Source organism: Peromyscus eremicus, unplaced genomic scaffold, assembly GCF_949786415.1.
Source record: "Peromyscus eremicus unplaced genomic scaffold, PerEre_H2_v1 PerEre#2#chrX_unloc_1, whole genome shotgun sequence".
NCBI lineage: Eukaryota > Metazoa > Chordata > Mammalia > Rodentia > Cricetidae > Peromyscus > Peromyscus eremicus.
Window position 1 is genome coordinate 4,072,494 of NW_026734288.1, and position 18,028 is coordinate 4,090,521.

At 35.8% G+C, this 18,028-nt stretch overlaps 1 protein-coding gene across 1 annotated transcript; it reads right to left on the minus strand.

Moving 5' to 3' along the window:
* Window positions 1-10,179: 10,179 nt before the first annotated feature.
* LOC131901031 (zinc finger protein 431-like) lies at window positions 10,180-17,195 on the minus strand (the record flags this gene model as incomplete). The annotated part of the gene is made up of 7 exons (XM_059252349.1): window positions 17,186-17,195; window positions 13,481-13,600; window positions 13,218-13,278; window positions 12,015-12,070; window positions 11,438-11,762; window positions 10,803-11,347; window positions 10,180-10,718 (listed from the first exon to the last, which is right to left on the minus strand). Coding segments are annotated over exons 1-7 (1,656 nt in total), but the record flags the coding sequence as incomplete, so codon positions are not given.
* Window positions 17,196-18,028: the final 833 nt, after the last annotated feature.

The window sequence follows — 18,028 nt, forward strand, 5'->3', positions numbered from 1 at the left end:
AAAAATATTATAGAAGCTTTTTCATAAAATGATACCAATATGTGGAAAGTAGCAAAAAGATGTATCATAAATCTTCAGCATTTCTTCCATAAGGAATTAATGTCCAAACATGATGGACATGGAGAAGTCCATATCATGAACTTGTATTTCATAATATGTAATATTTTAAAGGGTCCTCTTTAAGAATGTCATTTAAGCATCAATTGTAAACATAATTGTTAAAATATGAAATGAAACTCTTAGCCATTATTAAAAATATCCTGTCCACTTGGAAATGCATTACCAATTTAGAACAAAATATCCCTTCCAACCAGGTAGTGGTTGTGGTGCATGACTTTAAACCTAGCACTTTGGAGGCAGAGTCAGGCAGATCTTTGTGAGTTGAAGGCCAGCCTGGCCTAAAGAGTAAGATCCAGGACAGGCACCACAATTACACAGAGAAACTCTCTCTGAAAAAAAAATATTTTCCAAACAGATAAATGTTAAAATTATTAAAATGAAAAATAGCATATATCAATTTTCTATGATTAATGATTATTAATACATGTTAATATGTAGTTTTTGAAGAAGAGTCATTATTAAAAAGAAAAAAATAAAATGATCATGAAAAGCAAATATCCTTATCCCCCTGTTTAGAGAATGTTTCAAAAATGTCCACAATCCCATTAATAATTCTTTAGGCCTTTCATTTCTTCAGATACCTAGGATATCTCAAATTGATAAAAGACTGGCCTTTCATCTCAACATTTGGAAGGCAGTGGCAGGTGCATCTCTGTGGGTATGAGGCCAGCCTGATCTACATATTCATTTCCAAGCTAATCAGGGCTACATGGTTACAGATTCTGTCATAAAAAAAAAGAAAGCAGTGAGAAAAGTAAATTATATGTCCAGGGAAAAAAAGAGTACCAAAATATAACTCAGCAAAACTGGACCAGGGTGACAAAAAAATGGATGTGTTTCTCCACTGTAAAGCTAATTGTCAGCAAGGCAAATGTTAATCTTGGCCTCAATATATCCTGTCCTAACATAACTAACTGATAGAACCATCCCAGTTGGCCCATCAATGTGAATCACAGTCTGGCTTTTTCTTAAAGTGTTCTTAACTGACTTGAATGCAGAATATGAATAGTGGCCAGAGTGCGTTACAATCTCTTTTTTCCAAAGGGATCTAATATGTTTGGATTCAAAAACAAAAAAATCAAGCTGAGTGGTGGTGGTACATGCCTTTAGTCCCAGTACTCAGGACACAGAGTCTTTATTCTCAGAACTCAGGAGGCAGAGGCAGGCTAATATCTGTGAGTTCAAGGCCAGCTTGGACTACAGAGAAAGATCTAGGACAGCCAGGGCAATTACACAGAGAAACTCTGTCCCCTGAAAAACAACAAATTGATAAATGGCCTACTGAATAAAATTTATATTTTCAAAGTAGACTGAAATGTAGTATTCTATTTCAAAGAAAGATATCAGAAGTTTACATGTGAATTTACAAATTATTTTTAAATGTAAATTTAATGTAAATATAAATATGTCATTTCAAGCTTATCTCAGTCACTTTCCCTCCAACTCTTCTCATATCACCAAATCAATTATGTAACCTCCATTTGATAATTGTTACACTTATGTATTTATATGTATTTTTTCAAATATATGAACAAATTATATAAAACTTCAGAATGTTAGTCTAGTTCATGATTATATCATTTCAGGACTCACCACTTTGCATTAGATAAGCAATAATAGTATAACTATGGAAGATGGTCCTTGTCAGAGCATTCATTAAGTGTCTATAATTCTTTAGTAAGGGATTTGAGATAGTGGGACACTATGAATTGGGAAACAAAAATTCCAGAGAGTTTTTCAGTTATGATGGAAGTAAACTCAGTACAATGGTGAAAGAGAGACAAGCAATAACCTTAGAACCACACATAAGAATCTTGATTTTTTTTTGTAGAATAAATATTATGTGTAAAACGATACTATGACTTTTTTCTTTCCTCTCTGTACCACCTTGAACTTCATATTATCTTATACTGAAACTTAGGACTTTAAGCAGAATGTGGAACAGGTATGGAATGTGTAAGTATCCTTTATGTTGCCAATTATGTAAGAACTGTTTTGAGTTTTCTTTATTTAGAATGATTATGTTGGTAAATACTTACAATAAACACAATCTATTATATGCAGATATGATCCTCCTACTATTGAATTTTTATAATGAAGAGATATTGTGTTTTGTCAGAAGCCTTTTCTGCATTTAATAAAGGGATCATTTGGTTACTTTTTTATAGTCTGCTCCAATAATATATTACATGTATTGATTTTCTTATTTTGATTCCCATTATCATCTCTTGGATGAAGCCACCTTGATCCTAGTAGATAATTATTTTCAAGTGTTCTTAAAATGGAACTGTTCCATTTTGTTTTATAATTTGCAATGTGTTGGTGTTAGTTTTTCTCTAATGTTCTGGTGGGATTCTGTTTTGAACCCATCTTATTTCCTACCTTGAATTATTTTTATTGTTCCTTCTGTTCAACTTCAGAACATGTGACATGATAAATTATTTATTTCATTTGGTTTACCTTTGTTAAGTTATATGCTAAAAAATTAATTCATTTGTTTTTGCTATTATACATATTGTATGTAAATGGATGGAACTGAAAAGAATTATCCTAAGTGACTTAATCCAGGTAGACAAATACTACATATTTTCTTAAATTTGTGGATGCTAGCTTTAAAGATTTTGGTTTTTATATGGAGTTTAGGTAGCTAGTATGGGGCCACTGGGGATGTAGAGTTTTTTTCCATAGACTGGATAATTAAAAACATCACTATTAAAAAGATGGAGAAATTAAAACAGTATTAAGTCATAAAAGTAATGATAGAGTATTGTAGAATAGCAAATTCAAAGAGGAGTAACAAAGATTATAGTCCTTTCCTTGATAATCTTAGAAATATATTTATTAACTATATGTATGTGGGTACATATGGTTAGATGGTAGTTTTCAGAAACCTCATTTCACTGTCTGTGTCCTAGTGACTGAACTTTGGTCATCAGACTTGAAGTGAAGCATCTTTAACTTTCTGGACATGAGAAATCTTTTGAGGAAACATAGGAAACCATACTACTGTAGAAGTTTGTCAAAATGCATAGATGTGTAAAAACTATTTAATTGTCATTTCTTTACAATGGAGTATAAAATACCCAAACTTGAAATCATGTCCAACAAATAAAGCCTCATGAACTAGTAACTGTGTGCAATGTTTTCTGGTGTTATATACAAGCATAGTGTGTATTGCCTTTGTAATTATTTACCAGGCAGTGGTGGCACACACCTTTATTCCCAGCATTTGGTAGGCAAAGCCAGGCAGATATCTGTGAGTTCAAGGCTAGCTTGGTCTACAGAGAGAGATCCAAGATAAGCACCAAAACTACATGGAGAATTCCTGTTTCAAAATATAGCAACAACAACAAAAAACAAAAACAATGATAAGGCTCACATATTTAAAGCACTGAATGCAGAGATTTCAAACTTGTGTTCAACTGGACACTTATCTACCATAACCCTAAATCTAAGCACTAACCCTAAATCTAACAACTAACCCTAAATCCAAACACTAATCCTAACCCTAACCAAAACCATAATCACAAATTCCCCTAACCCTAACCCTAGAAACCCATAATCTTGAACCCTAACCAAAACACACTGACCATAACCCCTGACCTGAAATCTAACCCTAACACTTAAAACTAACCTAACATATGGACCCTACACCCAGGACAGTAAAAATAAAAACCCATAACCCTGAATTATCCTAACCCTAAAAAACCATAAACCTTAATCCTAACCCTAGCCCCCTGACCTCGAGCACCACCCTAACACTGCTGAGGCACAACAACCCTACAGAAGGTCAGGGTCACCTGCTGAGGCCCTACACCTGTTGAGGGGCCTGGACACCTGCTGAAGAAAAGGGGAAACTCCTGGGGACACAGGATACCTGGGAATTGGAGTCCAAAATGTCATGGTGCTGTGGAGAAAGGTATCCTGGGAAATGAAGTCCATCATAGTGATACTATAGAAACAGGTATCCTTGGAAATGAAATTCACAATATCATGGTGCTATGGAGAAAGGCCTTCTCAGAAATGAAGTCAGAACATCATGGTGTAGCAGAAAAAGTCCTCCTCGGGAAAAAATACCAAACCTAGTGATGCTATAGAGAAAGTCATCCCTGGGAAACGAAGTCTGAAATGTAGTGATATTGTAGAGAAAATCATCATGGGAAATGAAGTCCAGAATGTACTGATGCTGTAGAGAAAGGGATCCTGGGAAATGGAGTCTAGAATTTAGTGATGCTGGAGTGAAAGGCATCCTGAGAAATGAAGTCCAGAATGTACTGATGCTATAGAGAAAAATATCCTGGGAAATGAAGTCCACATATAGTGATGTTGTAGAGAATGTCATCCTGAAAAATGTAATCCCACTTGAAGTGAAGCTGTAGAGATAGAAATGCTGGGAAATGAAGTTCAAATGGTGATTCTCTAGAGAAAGGAATCTTGGTAATGAAGTTCAAAATGCACTAATGCTATAGAGAAAAGGCATCCTGGGAAATGAAGTCTGAAATGTAGTGATTCTCTAGACAAGCTTCCTGGGAAATGAAGTCCAGAATGGACTCATGCAATAGAGAAAAGCAGCCTGCAAAATAGAGTCCAGCATGTAGTGATGATATAGAGAAAGGCTTTCTGAGAAATAAAGTTCACAATGTACTGATGCTGTAGAGAGAAATGTAGCTAGAGTTTTCTTGCCTGGCCCACGGTCAGGGCAAATCTCTCTCACCTGTCAGTCCCACAGCCTCAGACCCAACCAAGTAAACACAGAGACTTATATTGGTTACAAACTTTATGGCCATGGCAGGCTTCTTGCTAACTGTTCTTACAGCTTAAATTAATCCATTTCTATTCATTTATACCTTGCCACATGGCTTGTGGCTTACCAGCCTCTTCACATGCTGTTTGTCATCATGGCGGCTGGCAGTGTCTCTCTGACTCAGCCTTCCACTTCCCAGCTTTATTCTCCTCCTTGTTCTGCCTACACTTCCTGCCTAGCCAGTGGCCAATCAGTGTTTTATTTATTGACTAATTAGCAACACATTTGCCACACAGAACATCCCACAGCACTTCCCCCGCCCCCTTTTTTTTTTCAAAAAGGAAGGTTTTAACCTTAACAAAGTATAATTACACATAATTTGGGAATTTGGGCGTAGCTTCTCTTACTACTTTCTGCTGGAGGGGGGCGCTGTATCTTATGGGGACATAAAGAAAATTTTAGGATCATGGAGTAGTCCGTGAGGCTGTATCGTCTGAGCCAGTTGCCTTGAAATCATTCTGGATGTTGGATCATCTGGTCCATGGTGTCATCGGAGACCTTTCAGGGGGTCTTGGCTGGTCAAACCTGATGTATCTTAATCTTGAACAAATCCATAGCCTCTGGCTTTCTGTAGGAACAAAAGCAGAGTCTCCTTTCCAAAGCAATATATCGTTATATCCAAATTTTGAAGTCAAGGTACCTTTAAAATATACATTTTGGCATAACTCAACAGCTTTTACAATCAAATGTTTTTCTGCAGTTAAAAATCCCAAAGACAACACAATCCAGATTCTCTGTGTAATATTCATTTTTACGTGGCTTATTTTTATACTACCTTTACTTTCTCTTTAAAGACTTTATTTTTAAAAACTATTTATGTCTTTATATAACTGTATATATTCCTTTTTCTTTCTCTTTCAAGCCTATGTACATTTTTACACACATTGTAAACTATTACATCTGAATCTGTCTTATTGTGAATCTATTGCTTTAAATTGCAGCAGCTGTGGCTGTTGGCTCCACCCAACTCAGCTTCCCAACATGGCCTTGGTACTTTACCACTAGCTCTGGGAGCTATCGTCGTCTATGCTTTTATTCAAGCAGCGTGTAGCCCAGAAACCTCTTTTTTTTTGTTTTGTACTAGCAAAGGTAAATCCACCATGCAGCTTAATGTGCCACTTGCAGAGGCCTCATTTCTGCCAAACTGCAGGTCGAGCGCACACGCTAGTAACCCACCAGTAGCTTAAACCGGCAGCTGCTGCTCATTTGAGAGAGACAATTAGGAACTGTTTTTAGCTCCGTTTTAGAAGCTTTTTTTCCTCAGGTTTTAGGTGGAAACTCTTGCCACCACATTGGATGCCATTTGTAGCTAGAGTTTTCTTGCCTGGCCCACAGTCAGGGCAAATCTCTCTCACCTGCCAGTCCCACAGCCTCAGACCCAACCAAGTAAACACAGAGACTTATATTGGTTACAAACTGTATGGCCGTGGCAGGCTTCTTGCTAACTGCTCTTACAGCTTAAATTAATCCATTTCTATTAATCTATACCTTGCCACATGGCTCGTGGCTTACCGGCATCTTCACATGCTGTTTTTCATCATGGCGGCTGGCAGTGTCTCTCTGACTCAGCCTTCCACTTCCCAGCTTTATTCTCCTCCTTGTTCCACCTACACTTCCTGCCTAGCCAATGGCCAATCAGTGTTTTATTTATTGACTAATTAGCAACACATTTGCCATACAGAACATCCCACAGCAGAGAAAGGCATCCTGGGAAATGAAGTCCAGAATGTACTGATGCTCTAGAGAAAGGCATACTGGAAATGAAGTCCTTATGTAGTGATGTTGTAGAGAAATCTATCCTGGGAGATGGAGTCCAGGATGTATTGATGCTCAGAGAAAGGCATCCTGAAAAATGAAATCCAGAATGTACTGATGCTATTCTTTGCTCTGATGTGTATGTAGCAGTGAGAGGACAACTTATGTGTCTGCTATCTATTCATCCTATGTGAGTTCCAAAGAAAGAAGCCAGGGAATCACTTGGTTGCCAGTTATCTCAATGGTACCTATTTGTGTTTTGAAATTATTTATGTAGGTGCTGGCATGTGAGTGTCTGTATGCCACACTAGAAATGTAGAAATCAGAGAAAGAGTTGAAGAAGTGATATGGGTTCCTAGAGTATGAACTCAGGACATCAGGCTTAGCAGCAACCACTTTACTCACAGAAACTACTCTCTGAAATTCATTTGTTGTTTGGATAAAGTGTTATGAAAAAATGTTTGGTCCTAAGAATAAACTAACTCATTCAACATGCAAGAAAAAGACAAAAAGAAATGTGATTATATCATTTTTATTCACAAAGTGTATTTATTAGTCAATGTCTCCTATTTTCCATTATCTTTAAAAGAAAAGGTTTTCGATCAGAAAAAAACCAATATTTTACTGTTTTAATATTCAGCTAATCTCATTTCAGCATCAATAAGACAGCTCTGTTAGAAATGTCTGTCTTGTACAAGGTTGTGACCTCATCTTGATCACCATATGAAGATGGACAAAAGTAGACCCCTCAATGTTGTCTTCTATTCTTCACATTTCTGTCATGGCCTAAAAACCCATAGTCACATCACACACACACACACACACACACACACACACACACACACACACATACACACACATACACAGACCCCAGATTTTTTTTAAGTAAATGTCACTGCTATTACATTATCTGGCACCTCTATAATTTTCTTTGAAGGAAGTACTTCAAGATATTATGCCAAATGGATAAATGTTGAGGACATAAAGATGCATGGAACCTTAAATAATATTTACACATACACAGTACATCAAGTTCTTTTGTAAAATATTCAGTTGATTACTCATTAACTTAAATTATTAAATCTCTTCCAAAGAGATGAAAATGTTTCTTTGGATACACACATAAGTATTTAATGTTTTTATATTCTCTATTAATTATTTTAACATTAACATTGTTAAAATATTTTGAGAAAATAAAAATTATTGGAAGTAAATCATGTACCCTTTGACTTGTACTCAGGAGACTGACACATAAAGATCATGAATTCATATATATTCATGACTGATAACTGACATTCAAGATATTCTCTCACGTTCATTTGTTGATCTGAGAAACTGCTATGAACAAATGTTTGGTCCTCAGAATAACCTAAATACATTCACATGCAATAAAAGGGGAAAAAAAAGATAGCAATGTATCATTTGCATTTGCAAATAGGATTTATCATTCAATTTCTCCTACTTCAGATTATCTTTCAAGGAAAATATGTTTACAATCTGAAAGGATGGTATTTTACTGATTTAATATTACAACTAATTTTATTTCAGCATCAAGGAGACAGCTGTGTTAGAAATGTCTTTCTTGTGCAAGTCTGTAATGTTATGTTGATCACCATATGAAGTTGGACAAAAATAGACCCCACAAAATAAATCTCACTGCTATTACTAATTTACTTACTTCAATCTACAATGAAAAAGACTTAAAACAAGTTTTTTTCCTTAAAACTGAAAACAACTGTAATGTCTAAAGTCTTAACCAAGTTGTTTACATAAATAGGGTTTTCTTTTGTATGAGGACCTATCTGTTTTCTGATATCAAGATAATATATAATTCTTAAAAATACTGACAGGGATAGAGACAGAGCCAAGCCTTTAAAACATGTTCATTCCATGAACCAAGGTCTGGTTTTCGATCACTTCCAGTAATTCCTGCTACAAGAAGCTCCAGGGACTAACCTTCCTGGGAACCAGAATGTACACACATATACCCATAGAAAGACATATAGATGTTGCTTAATTAAATAAAAACAAATATTTAAACTAACTTTCAATCATGAATGTTTTTCTATTATAATTCCAGTACCGTGGGTTTTGAGGCATTTCAATGATTACAGAGTTTTTCTCCACCATGATTTGGCCCATGTAACAGAAAGCAAGACTGGAAGCTTGAAGTCAGAGAAATCAATCATTTTCCATCTGTGATATCATTTGGGAAGATTTAAGAAATGGTGCCCTGCTGGAAGAAATCTGTCCCTGGGGATTGGCCTGAGAGTTCACATCTGCATACCATTTTCAATTTATACATTCTAGTTCATGCTGTAGTACAAGAATGTGAATTCTTAGCTGCATGCTTTAGCTGCCATGTCTGACACTTGTTTCCATGACACTTTTATGGGGTTAATGTATTGCCTTGAAACCAAGGTCCAAATAAAACCTTTTTCTGAGGTGACTTAGATATGATCTATTATCAAAGCCACAAAAAAGGCAATAATACACATCTATCAAAGTTTACAACAGAATTCATTATCTCATGTATTTGAAAAGAAGTATGAAATCTAAAAGGGTTACTTTATCATTTAAATTTATAGGCCTTTTGTCCATATTAGTTGACATGTGTAAAGAAAATAAAAAGAGATGTTACAATAATTGAACAGATTATTGACACATTTTAGATTTTTTTCCAAAATAATTAATTTTGTGTAATTGAATGTATGTTGGCTGATGAACATAATAATTCATATATATTCAGATTTCCTTTGGTATGAGTTTTTTTTTTTCAGATCCTCAAAGTCTACTGTTATAGTCAAAGGCTTTAAGAGACCTGTAGCTAGGGTTTCCTCTCCGGGTCCCACCAAGCCCTGGCAGTCACCCAGCCCACTTATAAAATAAACACACAGACGCTTATATTGCTTACAAATTGTATGGCCGTACCAAGCTTCTTGTTAACTGTTCTTATATCTTAAAATAACCTATTTCTATTAATCTATAAATTGCCCCATGGCTGTGAATTACCCTTATCTTAACATGTTGCTTCTCCTCACGGTAGCTGATAGTGCCTTTCTGCCTCAGCCTCCACTTCCAGAATTCTCTTCTTGCCTTGTTCCACCTATACTTCTTTCCTGGCTACTGGCGAATCAGCATTTTATTTATACAGAGTGATATTCACAGAAGAGACAAGTTACACACTAAAAGATTTACAGTTATAGGGTTGTTTTGTGTTGTGAGTAGGTATTAACACATTGATTATATTCATGGGGTTACTCTCCAGTATATGTTCTTTAATGTACATGAAGATGGCTGGGCTGTCAAAGGCTTTATCACACTGTTTACATTCATAAGGTTTTTCTCAATCATGTTTTCTTTCATGAAATTGAAGAGCACTTAGATGAGAAAAGGCTTTACCACACTGATTACAGTTGTATGGTTTCACTCCAATATGTGTTCTTTCATGCCTTTGAAGATGAGAGTTGTGAGCAAAGGCTTTACAACACTTGATTACATTCATAGGGTTTTTCTCCAGTATGTGTTCTTTCATGTCTTTGAAGATGAGAGTGATAAGCAAAGGCTTTACAACACTGAATACATTCATAGGGTTTTATTGCAGTATGTGTTCTTTTATGTCTATGAAGATGACTGTGCTGTGCAAAGGCTTTACCACATTGATTACATTCATAGGGTTTCTCTCCAGTATGTGTTCTTTTATGTACTTGAAGATGACTGCACCGTGCAAAGGCTTTACCGCACTGAATACATTGATAGGGTTTCTCTCCAGTATGTGTTCTTTTATGTACTTTAAGATGACTGGGCCATACAAAGGCTTTACCGCACTGAATACATTCATAGAGATTCTCTCCAGTATGTTTTCTTTTATGTACTTTAAGATGACTGGGCCATACAAAGGCTTTACCGCACTGAATACATTCATAGGGTTTCTCTCCAGTATGTGTTCTTTTATGTCCATGAAGATGACTGAGCTGTGCAAAGGCTTTACCACAACGATTACATTGATAGGGTTTCTCTCCAGTATGTGTTCTTTTATGTACTTTAAGATGACTGGGCCATACAAAGGCTTTACCGCACTGAATACATTCATAGAGATTCTCTCCAGTATGTTTTCTTTTATGTACTTTAAGATGACTGGGCCATACAAAGGCTTTACCACACTGAATACATTCATAGGGTTTCTCTCCAGTATGTGTTCTTTTATGTCCATGAAGATGACTGAGCTGTGCAAAGGCTTTACCACAACGATTACATTGATAGGGTTTCTCTCCAGTATGTGTTCTTTTATGTACTTTAAGATGACTGGGCCATACAAAGGCTTTACCGCACTGAATACATTCATAGAGATTCTCTCCAGTATGTTTTCTTTTATGTACTTTAAGATGACTGGGCCATACAAAGGCTTTACCGCACTGAATACATTCATAGGGTTTCTCTCCAGTATGTGTTCTTTTATGTCCATGAAGATGACTGAGCTGTGCAAAGGCTTTACCACAACGATTACATTGATAGGGTTTCTCTCCAGTATGTGTTCTTTTATGTACTTGAAGATGACTGGGCTGTGCAAAGGCTTTACCACACTGAATACATTGATAGGGTTTCTCTCCAGTATGTGTTCTTTTATGTACTTTAAGATGACTGGGCCGTGCAAAGGCTTTACCGCACCTACACCTAATACATTCATAGGGTTTCTCTCCAGTATGTGTTCTTTCATGCCTTTGAAGAGTAATGTGTTGAGCAAAAGCTCTGCCACACTGATTACATTCATAGGGTTTCTCTCTAGTATGTGTTTTTTCATGCAATTGAAGGGCACTGTTATGAGCAAAGGCTTTACCACACTGATTACATTCATAGGGTTTCTCTCCAGTATGTGCTCTTTTATGTTCTTGAAGATGACTGAGCTGTTCAAAGGCTTTACTACATTCTTTACATTCATAGTGTTTCTCTCCAGTATGTGTTGTTTCATGCAATTGAAGAGCAATGTGTCGAGCAAAGGCTTTACCACACTGATTACTTTCATAGAGTTTTTCTCCAGTATGTGTTCTTTTATGTCCTTGACGATGACTGGGCTGTGCAAAGGCTTTACCACATTGATTATATTCATAATGTTTCTCACCTGTATGTGTTCTTCTATTCAACTGAAGAACTTTCCATTGAGCAAAGGTTTTGCCACATTGATTACATCTATAAGGTTTTTTAACCATATGTGTAGTTTCGTGCCTTTGAAGATGACTGTGTTGTGAAAAGGTTTTACTGCATTGATTATATTCATATGATTTCTCTCCAGTATGTGTTTCTTCATTTCTTTGAGGATGACTATGACATACAAGGCCTTTACCACACTGAATATATTCATAGGATTTCTCTGTAGTATGAGGCCTTTCATGCCTGCAAGAATAATTGAAACATTTAAAAGCTTTACCACATTCATTACTTTGTTGAGTCTATATATCTGTATAAATTAATTTTACAATTTGGTCTAAATATAAAGAGAACTGAGATATTAAGGTTTTAACACGTTGTTTACACTCATGTTTTTCCCCTGCATTAAGGATGACCTTGCATATTTGAACGTGCCTGTGATGGTAGGAGCCTTTATTACCTGGCTCATATTTATGGCATCATTTTTCTCTGAGGATTTTCATATATTTGAAGAGAACTGGGAGAATTTGGACATTCACTTATTCCATTGATAAATTTTCCTATACTGTGAGTCATACTACATGTCCAAAGTTAACCAGGACAAACAGAAACATGTACACAGACAGTCCTAGTTCCCATAGGCCTTTTCTGTGGTATATTTGTTGATCTATTCTGAATGAACTGGAAAACCAATTGTTTGTAAACTTGAATCACATTCAACAAGTTTACTCAACATGGGACTACTACATATCTTCTATGTTCTGAAATTGAGAGATGGACATTGTTTCTTCCCATATCCTTATGTTCATAGAACTGGTATCCAGAGTGACATATGATATAACTATTAAAGAAGGAATAAAAACAAGAATATTTCCACATTTCATTTACAGTTGGACTTTCTGTTCCTCATCAATATGTGGTGTAGGGAATAATGTTTCTCTACAACAACTCCCCCCTCCCCTTAACTCTTGACTCTATCTACCCATCTAACTAAAATTAGAAAGGCAAAACACCTATGTGAGTAAATATTCTATGGACTATTTGCTTATTACAAGGTTGTATATATACTCATATCACATATTCAATGAGTATGTCTTTTGTAATATGAAAACTATGAAACTAAATGGACTGTCAATTGTACAGCATAGCTTTGATGAAGCTATTACTGAAATGGTAATTTCTGCTAAGGCATTGTTTTTTTTCTTCCTTCTTAAAAGAATGACTTGCAAACATAATTCACTTACCTACCATTGAGGTACATGTGTTTATGAGCACTTAATTATCATTGATGCACTTTAAACTGATTATTTACACTGCTTCATTTCACTAAAGCTTCCAGATAAATTAAATATATCTACAGGCCCATCTCTATCAGCTTTTACATGAAAATTACCTTCCATGTTTTTGAGAACTTTGACAATGTTCTTCAACTTCAAGATCATCCCAATTGTAGCCTAAAATATAGGACAAGAAAAATGTATGAAATATTACAGGAAGCTGAAAAATTTACATTATTATCTGCAGTGATCCTTAGAACCAAATCTGATTTATTCATTTCATTCTTCCTCATTCTCAATCAGAATTGCAGAAGAGCATCAATAACCAAGAAACAGTTGTCCCCTTATTTAAAATGTGAAGGAAAATTTATAGTATTACCTATAGCTGTGAGGTTCATATAGGTCTCCTCCATCACATCTTTGTAGAGATTCTTCTGTGAAGGATCCATCAATGCCCACTCTTCCTGAGTGATGTCGACATGCACATCATTATAAGTCACTGCATTCTAAAATATGCCATACATAAATATGTCATCCATATGAATAAAACAAAAGGCATGATTCATCATTGTAAATGTGTGCTTCTTTGACAAATAGCCACATAATTCTGGTGACTGCTACACATATTCTATAACTCAGACATTACAGTGAAATCATCAAGTTACTTCACAAAGAAACTGAATAGGAGATTTACATCTATTATTTCTGAATGCTTTGAATTGAATATCACCTTGCAAGAGAAATGCCTATTAACAGAGATAGAGTGACAAGCAAATATTTTAACAGTACTGAGCATACATCAGAGAAATTGTATGAACAATTACTAACTACAAAGAAGATTTGTAAGTTGGGTGTAATGGCTCATGTATTTAATTCCAGAACTTAGAAGGGTAGAGGCAGGTATATGTGCTTCAGAGTTGAAAGTTAGCCAGTCTATGTAATCAGTAATAGGACAGGAAGAAATAAATATTAAGAACCCATCTGCTCTGTAAAATTCCATCAAACAAACAAAAATTTAAGATGAACTCGGAGATTGTTTTACTGAAATTCCTACAAAGAGTTAGGCATTCACTCTAGTTCTGTATTTATTTTTCAGAAATCAGAATTGCTCCAATTTAAACTATACTTTAATAAATCTTACTAAAAGAAACCATGCATTTAAACAGTTACAATTTGAAAGATGATAACTTTAGAAATATCAATGTTAGTCATAAATAATCAACACAGGGAAGAACAGACGGCTCAAAAGTTAAGAGCTCTTACTGGTCTTGTGTATAGAGAGGCTCAATGGCCAGTACTTATATGGGGGAATCACATAACTGTTCATTATTCCAAGCTTGTGGTTTCTAAGACTCTTTTTTGACTACTGTGTGGACCAGACATACATTTATATCCATTTATACAGAAAAAATCATATTAATTAATAAACATCAAAACAAACACAAGAAGCAAGAAGAATACCACACACTTTGTAATCTAATGACTCAGAAGGACAAGACTCCTAACTGGGAGTTTTTCATTCAGTTGATTAGCTCCTGATGCAGGTCACTACAGGCTCAGGGTCATCCATAAAAAAATGCATTTAGTCATTTCAATGATGCTCATAGTCTGCAACAGCCCCTACACTGTTCAAATATCCAAAATCTCTTTTGACACTCAAGACTAATTCTTGACTCTGTCATTTTATAAGATCAAAGAATATGTTAAATCTTTCTAACATACAAATGCCACAGAAAACCAATTCTCATTCCAAAGAGGAAATGAGACAAAAGTGAAGGAAGACAAAGGGAAGACTGAAACCCAGCATGACAACAATCAAATCTAGTAGTTCTGTGTCAGACACATGGGGCTTCATTTTCAAAGGGCTTAGATTTCTCTGTCCCCACAACTTCCCATTCATCTCTCTCTTTGGTTACTTCTACTCCATATATGCAGCAAGTTCTCCATGAACGATATCTCACAGCTTAATTATCTCAACATCTTATGATCTCAAAATACAACCCAGATGATAGAGGTCTGTAGCATGAATCTTAGAAGTTCTTATTAATAAAATCAAACCTGAGCCAGGTATTGGGGTGAACTGGAAGATCAGAGAACCAGAATAAGCCAGAGCCACCTCACCTCACCGGATCCTCAGCTAGTCTTGTTTCCTCAGACTGGAGGCTTCTGAGTCCTCATCTAGAATGGGTCTCAGCTGAACTGTGCTGCTCAAAACCTAAAAGCTTAACCAGTCAAATGCTTAACGAGGCCAAATGCTTCTAGTTTCTGGTCCTCACACCTTATAAACTTTTCTACTTTCTACCACCACTCCCTGGGATCAAAGGCTCGCTTTCTAGGATTAAAAGTGTGTGTCACCATGCCTGGCTGTTTCCAATGTGGCCTTGAACTTACAGAGATGCAGAGGGATTTCTGTCTCTGGAATGCTAGGATTAAAGGTGTGAGTGCCACCATTTTCTAGCCTTCTGTCTCTGACCCCAGATAAGTTTATTAGGGTGCACAATATTTTGGGGAACACAATACCACCAAAGAGGTTCTTAAGAAGAAAATAAATAAATCTCTTAAATAAATTTATGAAAGCACAAACAAACAAACTATTGGAGTAAACAAATAAATAATTTATATAGAGCCAAAATAAAACAAAAAAAATAGTTGAAGGAGACAAATAAAACTGTTTAAGACCTCAAATGGAAATAGAAACAATAAAGAAATCAGAAACTGAGAATATTCCACAAATGAAAAATTTAGGACTAAAACCAGGAAGTACAGAGGCAAGTTTCACAAATAAAATAGAGAGATGGAAGAAAGAATCTCAGGCACTAGGGACAAAATAGAAGAAAGGGACATATCAGTCAAACAAAATGTTTAATATAAAAATTTCTTGACACAAAATGACCAGGTAATCTGGGACATCATGTTTCAGAGACTATGTGGATCCAACTCCTTAACAGGCCCATCCCAAGGTCCAGGAAGAATCTATAACCAATCAGTAATTTATTCTTTGATGACAGGAAATGAATCTACATAATTTTTTTTATTCCATACATTTTATTCTTCTGAGTCAATTTTTTGTTTCTATTCTGCTCTCTTACCTCGCATCCTTCTTGCCAGCTTTATATCTACATTTGTCTTCTGTCACCTCTGAGTTCTATCTTAATTCTCCTATCTTAGTTCTGCCCCATGTAGATTCTCATCCATCAAGTTCTTTTCCTCATTAGTTCCTCTCCCATCTCCTTCCTTCTCATCTTGTTCTTCCTTATCTGGCATCCTCCATCTTGGTACTCTAGTACTCTCTTCTAGCCCTTCAATCTTGTTCTTTCCATTTTAGTACATTCCTCTCCAGTTCTTAACAATCTAGTTCTTCTACCCTCTTTTTTCTTCTCTGCCCATCCAACTCTGAAAATAAAAGTTCCTTTTTATTCCTTTGACCCTTATTTCTCCAAGATATCTCTGCACCTCTGGTTTCTAGCAAGTGTGCTCAGACATTAGACATTTGGCTAGGCAAATTCCATCATGGCTAGATGTACCTTAAGTAGGAATCTTTTAGTTCTGAGTTAATTGTTAAGGGTGAATCTAAAACTAAGGATAAGACTTTAGAAATGAGAAAGGTAAATTTAATTAGAGCATGTACCAGATCTCCTAAAACAGGTATTCTAGATGCTTAAGTCTCTTTCTAGAGAGTACAGAGCTATCTCTGATAAGACACTTTTGTCCTTCTGGGGATGGTCCTGGCTGCTAAAGATAATAATGACAGAAGGGCCTGAAATTAGGGATCCTGGCTAAGTTTGTGCACAGAAAGTTATCTAAATATACCTTTAGTATAAGGGAAAGTGTGCCCAATGAATGATGGAAAAGCTACAAGAGCACATGAGAAATTCATAGCAGGAAACAGCTAATAATAAAATGACAATATTAACAAGACTCCTTGAGTCTCAACTTGATCTCTGGAAGGCTTTTGGCTTCTTCCAGGTATTAGCTTGTCATAATCAGCTGAAATCCTACTTCATATATTCTATGGCTTTCAGCAATTATGCAAAGACCAAACCTATGAATGACAAAAATAGAAGAAATAGATAAAACCCAGCACCAATGTCCATTAAATATTATTTTTTTTGGTTTTTTTTTTTTTGGTTTTTTTGAGACAAGGTTTCTCTGTGTAGCTTTGCGCCTTTCCTGGGACTCACTTGGTAGCCCAGGCTGGCCTCGTACTCACAGAGATCCACCTGGCTCTGCTTCCCGAGTGCTGGGATTAAAGGCGTGCCCACTAAATATTTTTAATAAAATAGTCTGATATTTTTTTTAATTTAAAGGAGGTGTTGATGAAGGTACAAAGAAGCATACAAAACACCAAATAGATTGGGCCAGAATAGAAAGTCTCCTTGTCACACAATAACCAAATCACTAATCTTACAAAACAAAGAAAAATATTAAAAGCTACAAAGTATAAAATCAAGTAACCTACAAATTCAGACCTATGAGAATTACAGCTCACTTCTTAACAGTGATTCTACAAGCCATAAGTGCTTGGACACAAGCAATGCAGTCTCTAAGTAACCACAGATGCCATCCCAGATTACTATATCCAGAAAATTTTCAATCACCATAAATAGAGAACATAAGATATTTCATAATAAAGTGAAATTTAAACAATGTCTAGGTAGAAGTCCAACTTTACAGGAGGTTTTCAGAAGAAAATATCTAACCCAAGGAAGCTAACTGCACACACTAAAAGACAGCAAATAAGTAATATCACATCAGCAAAACCAAAAAAAGGGAAACACACAACATTAACCCAAACACAAAACAACATACTCTGATACACATACCATCATCACCATGAACAACAACAACAACAAATTAAAAGATATAAATAATAATTGTTCCTGATATCTCTCAATATCAAATGTCTCAGTTCCCCAATGAAGACACA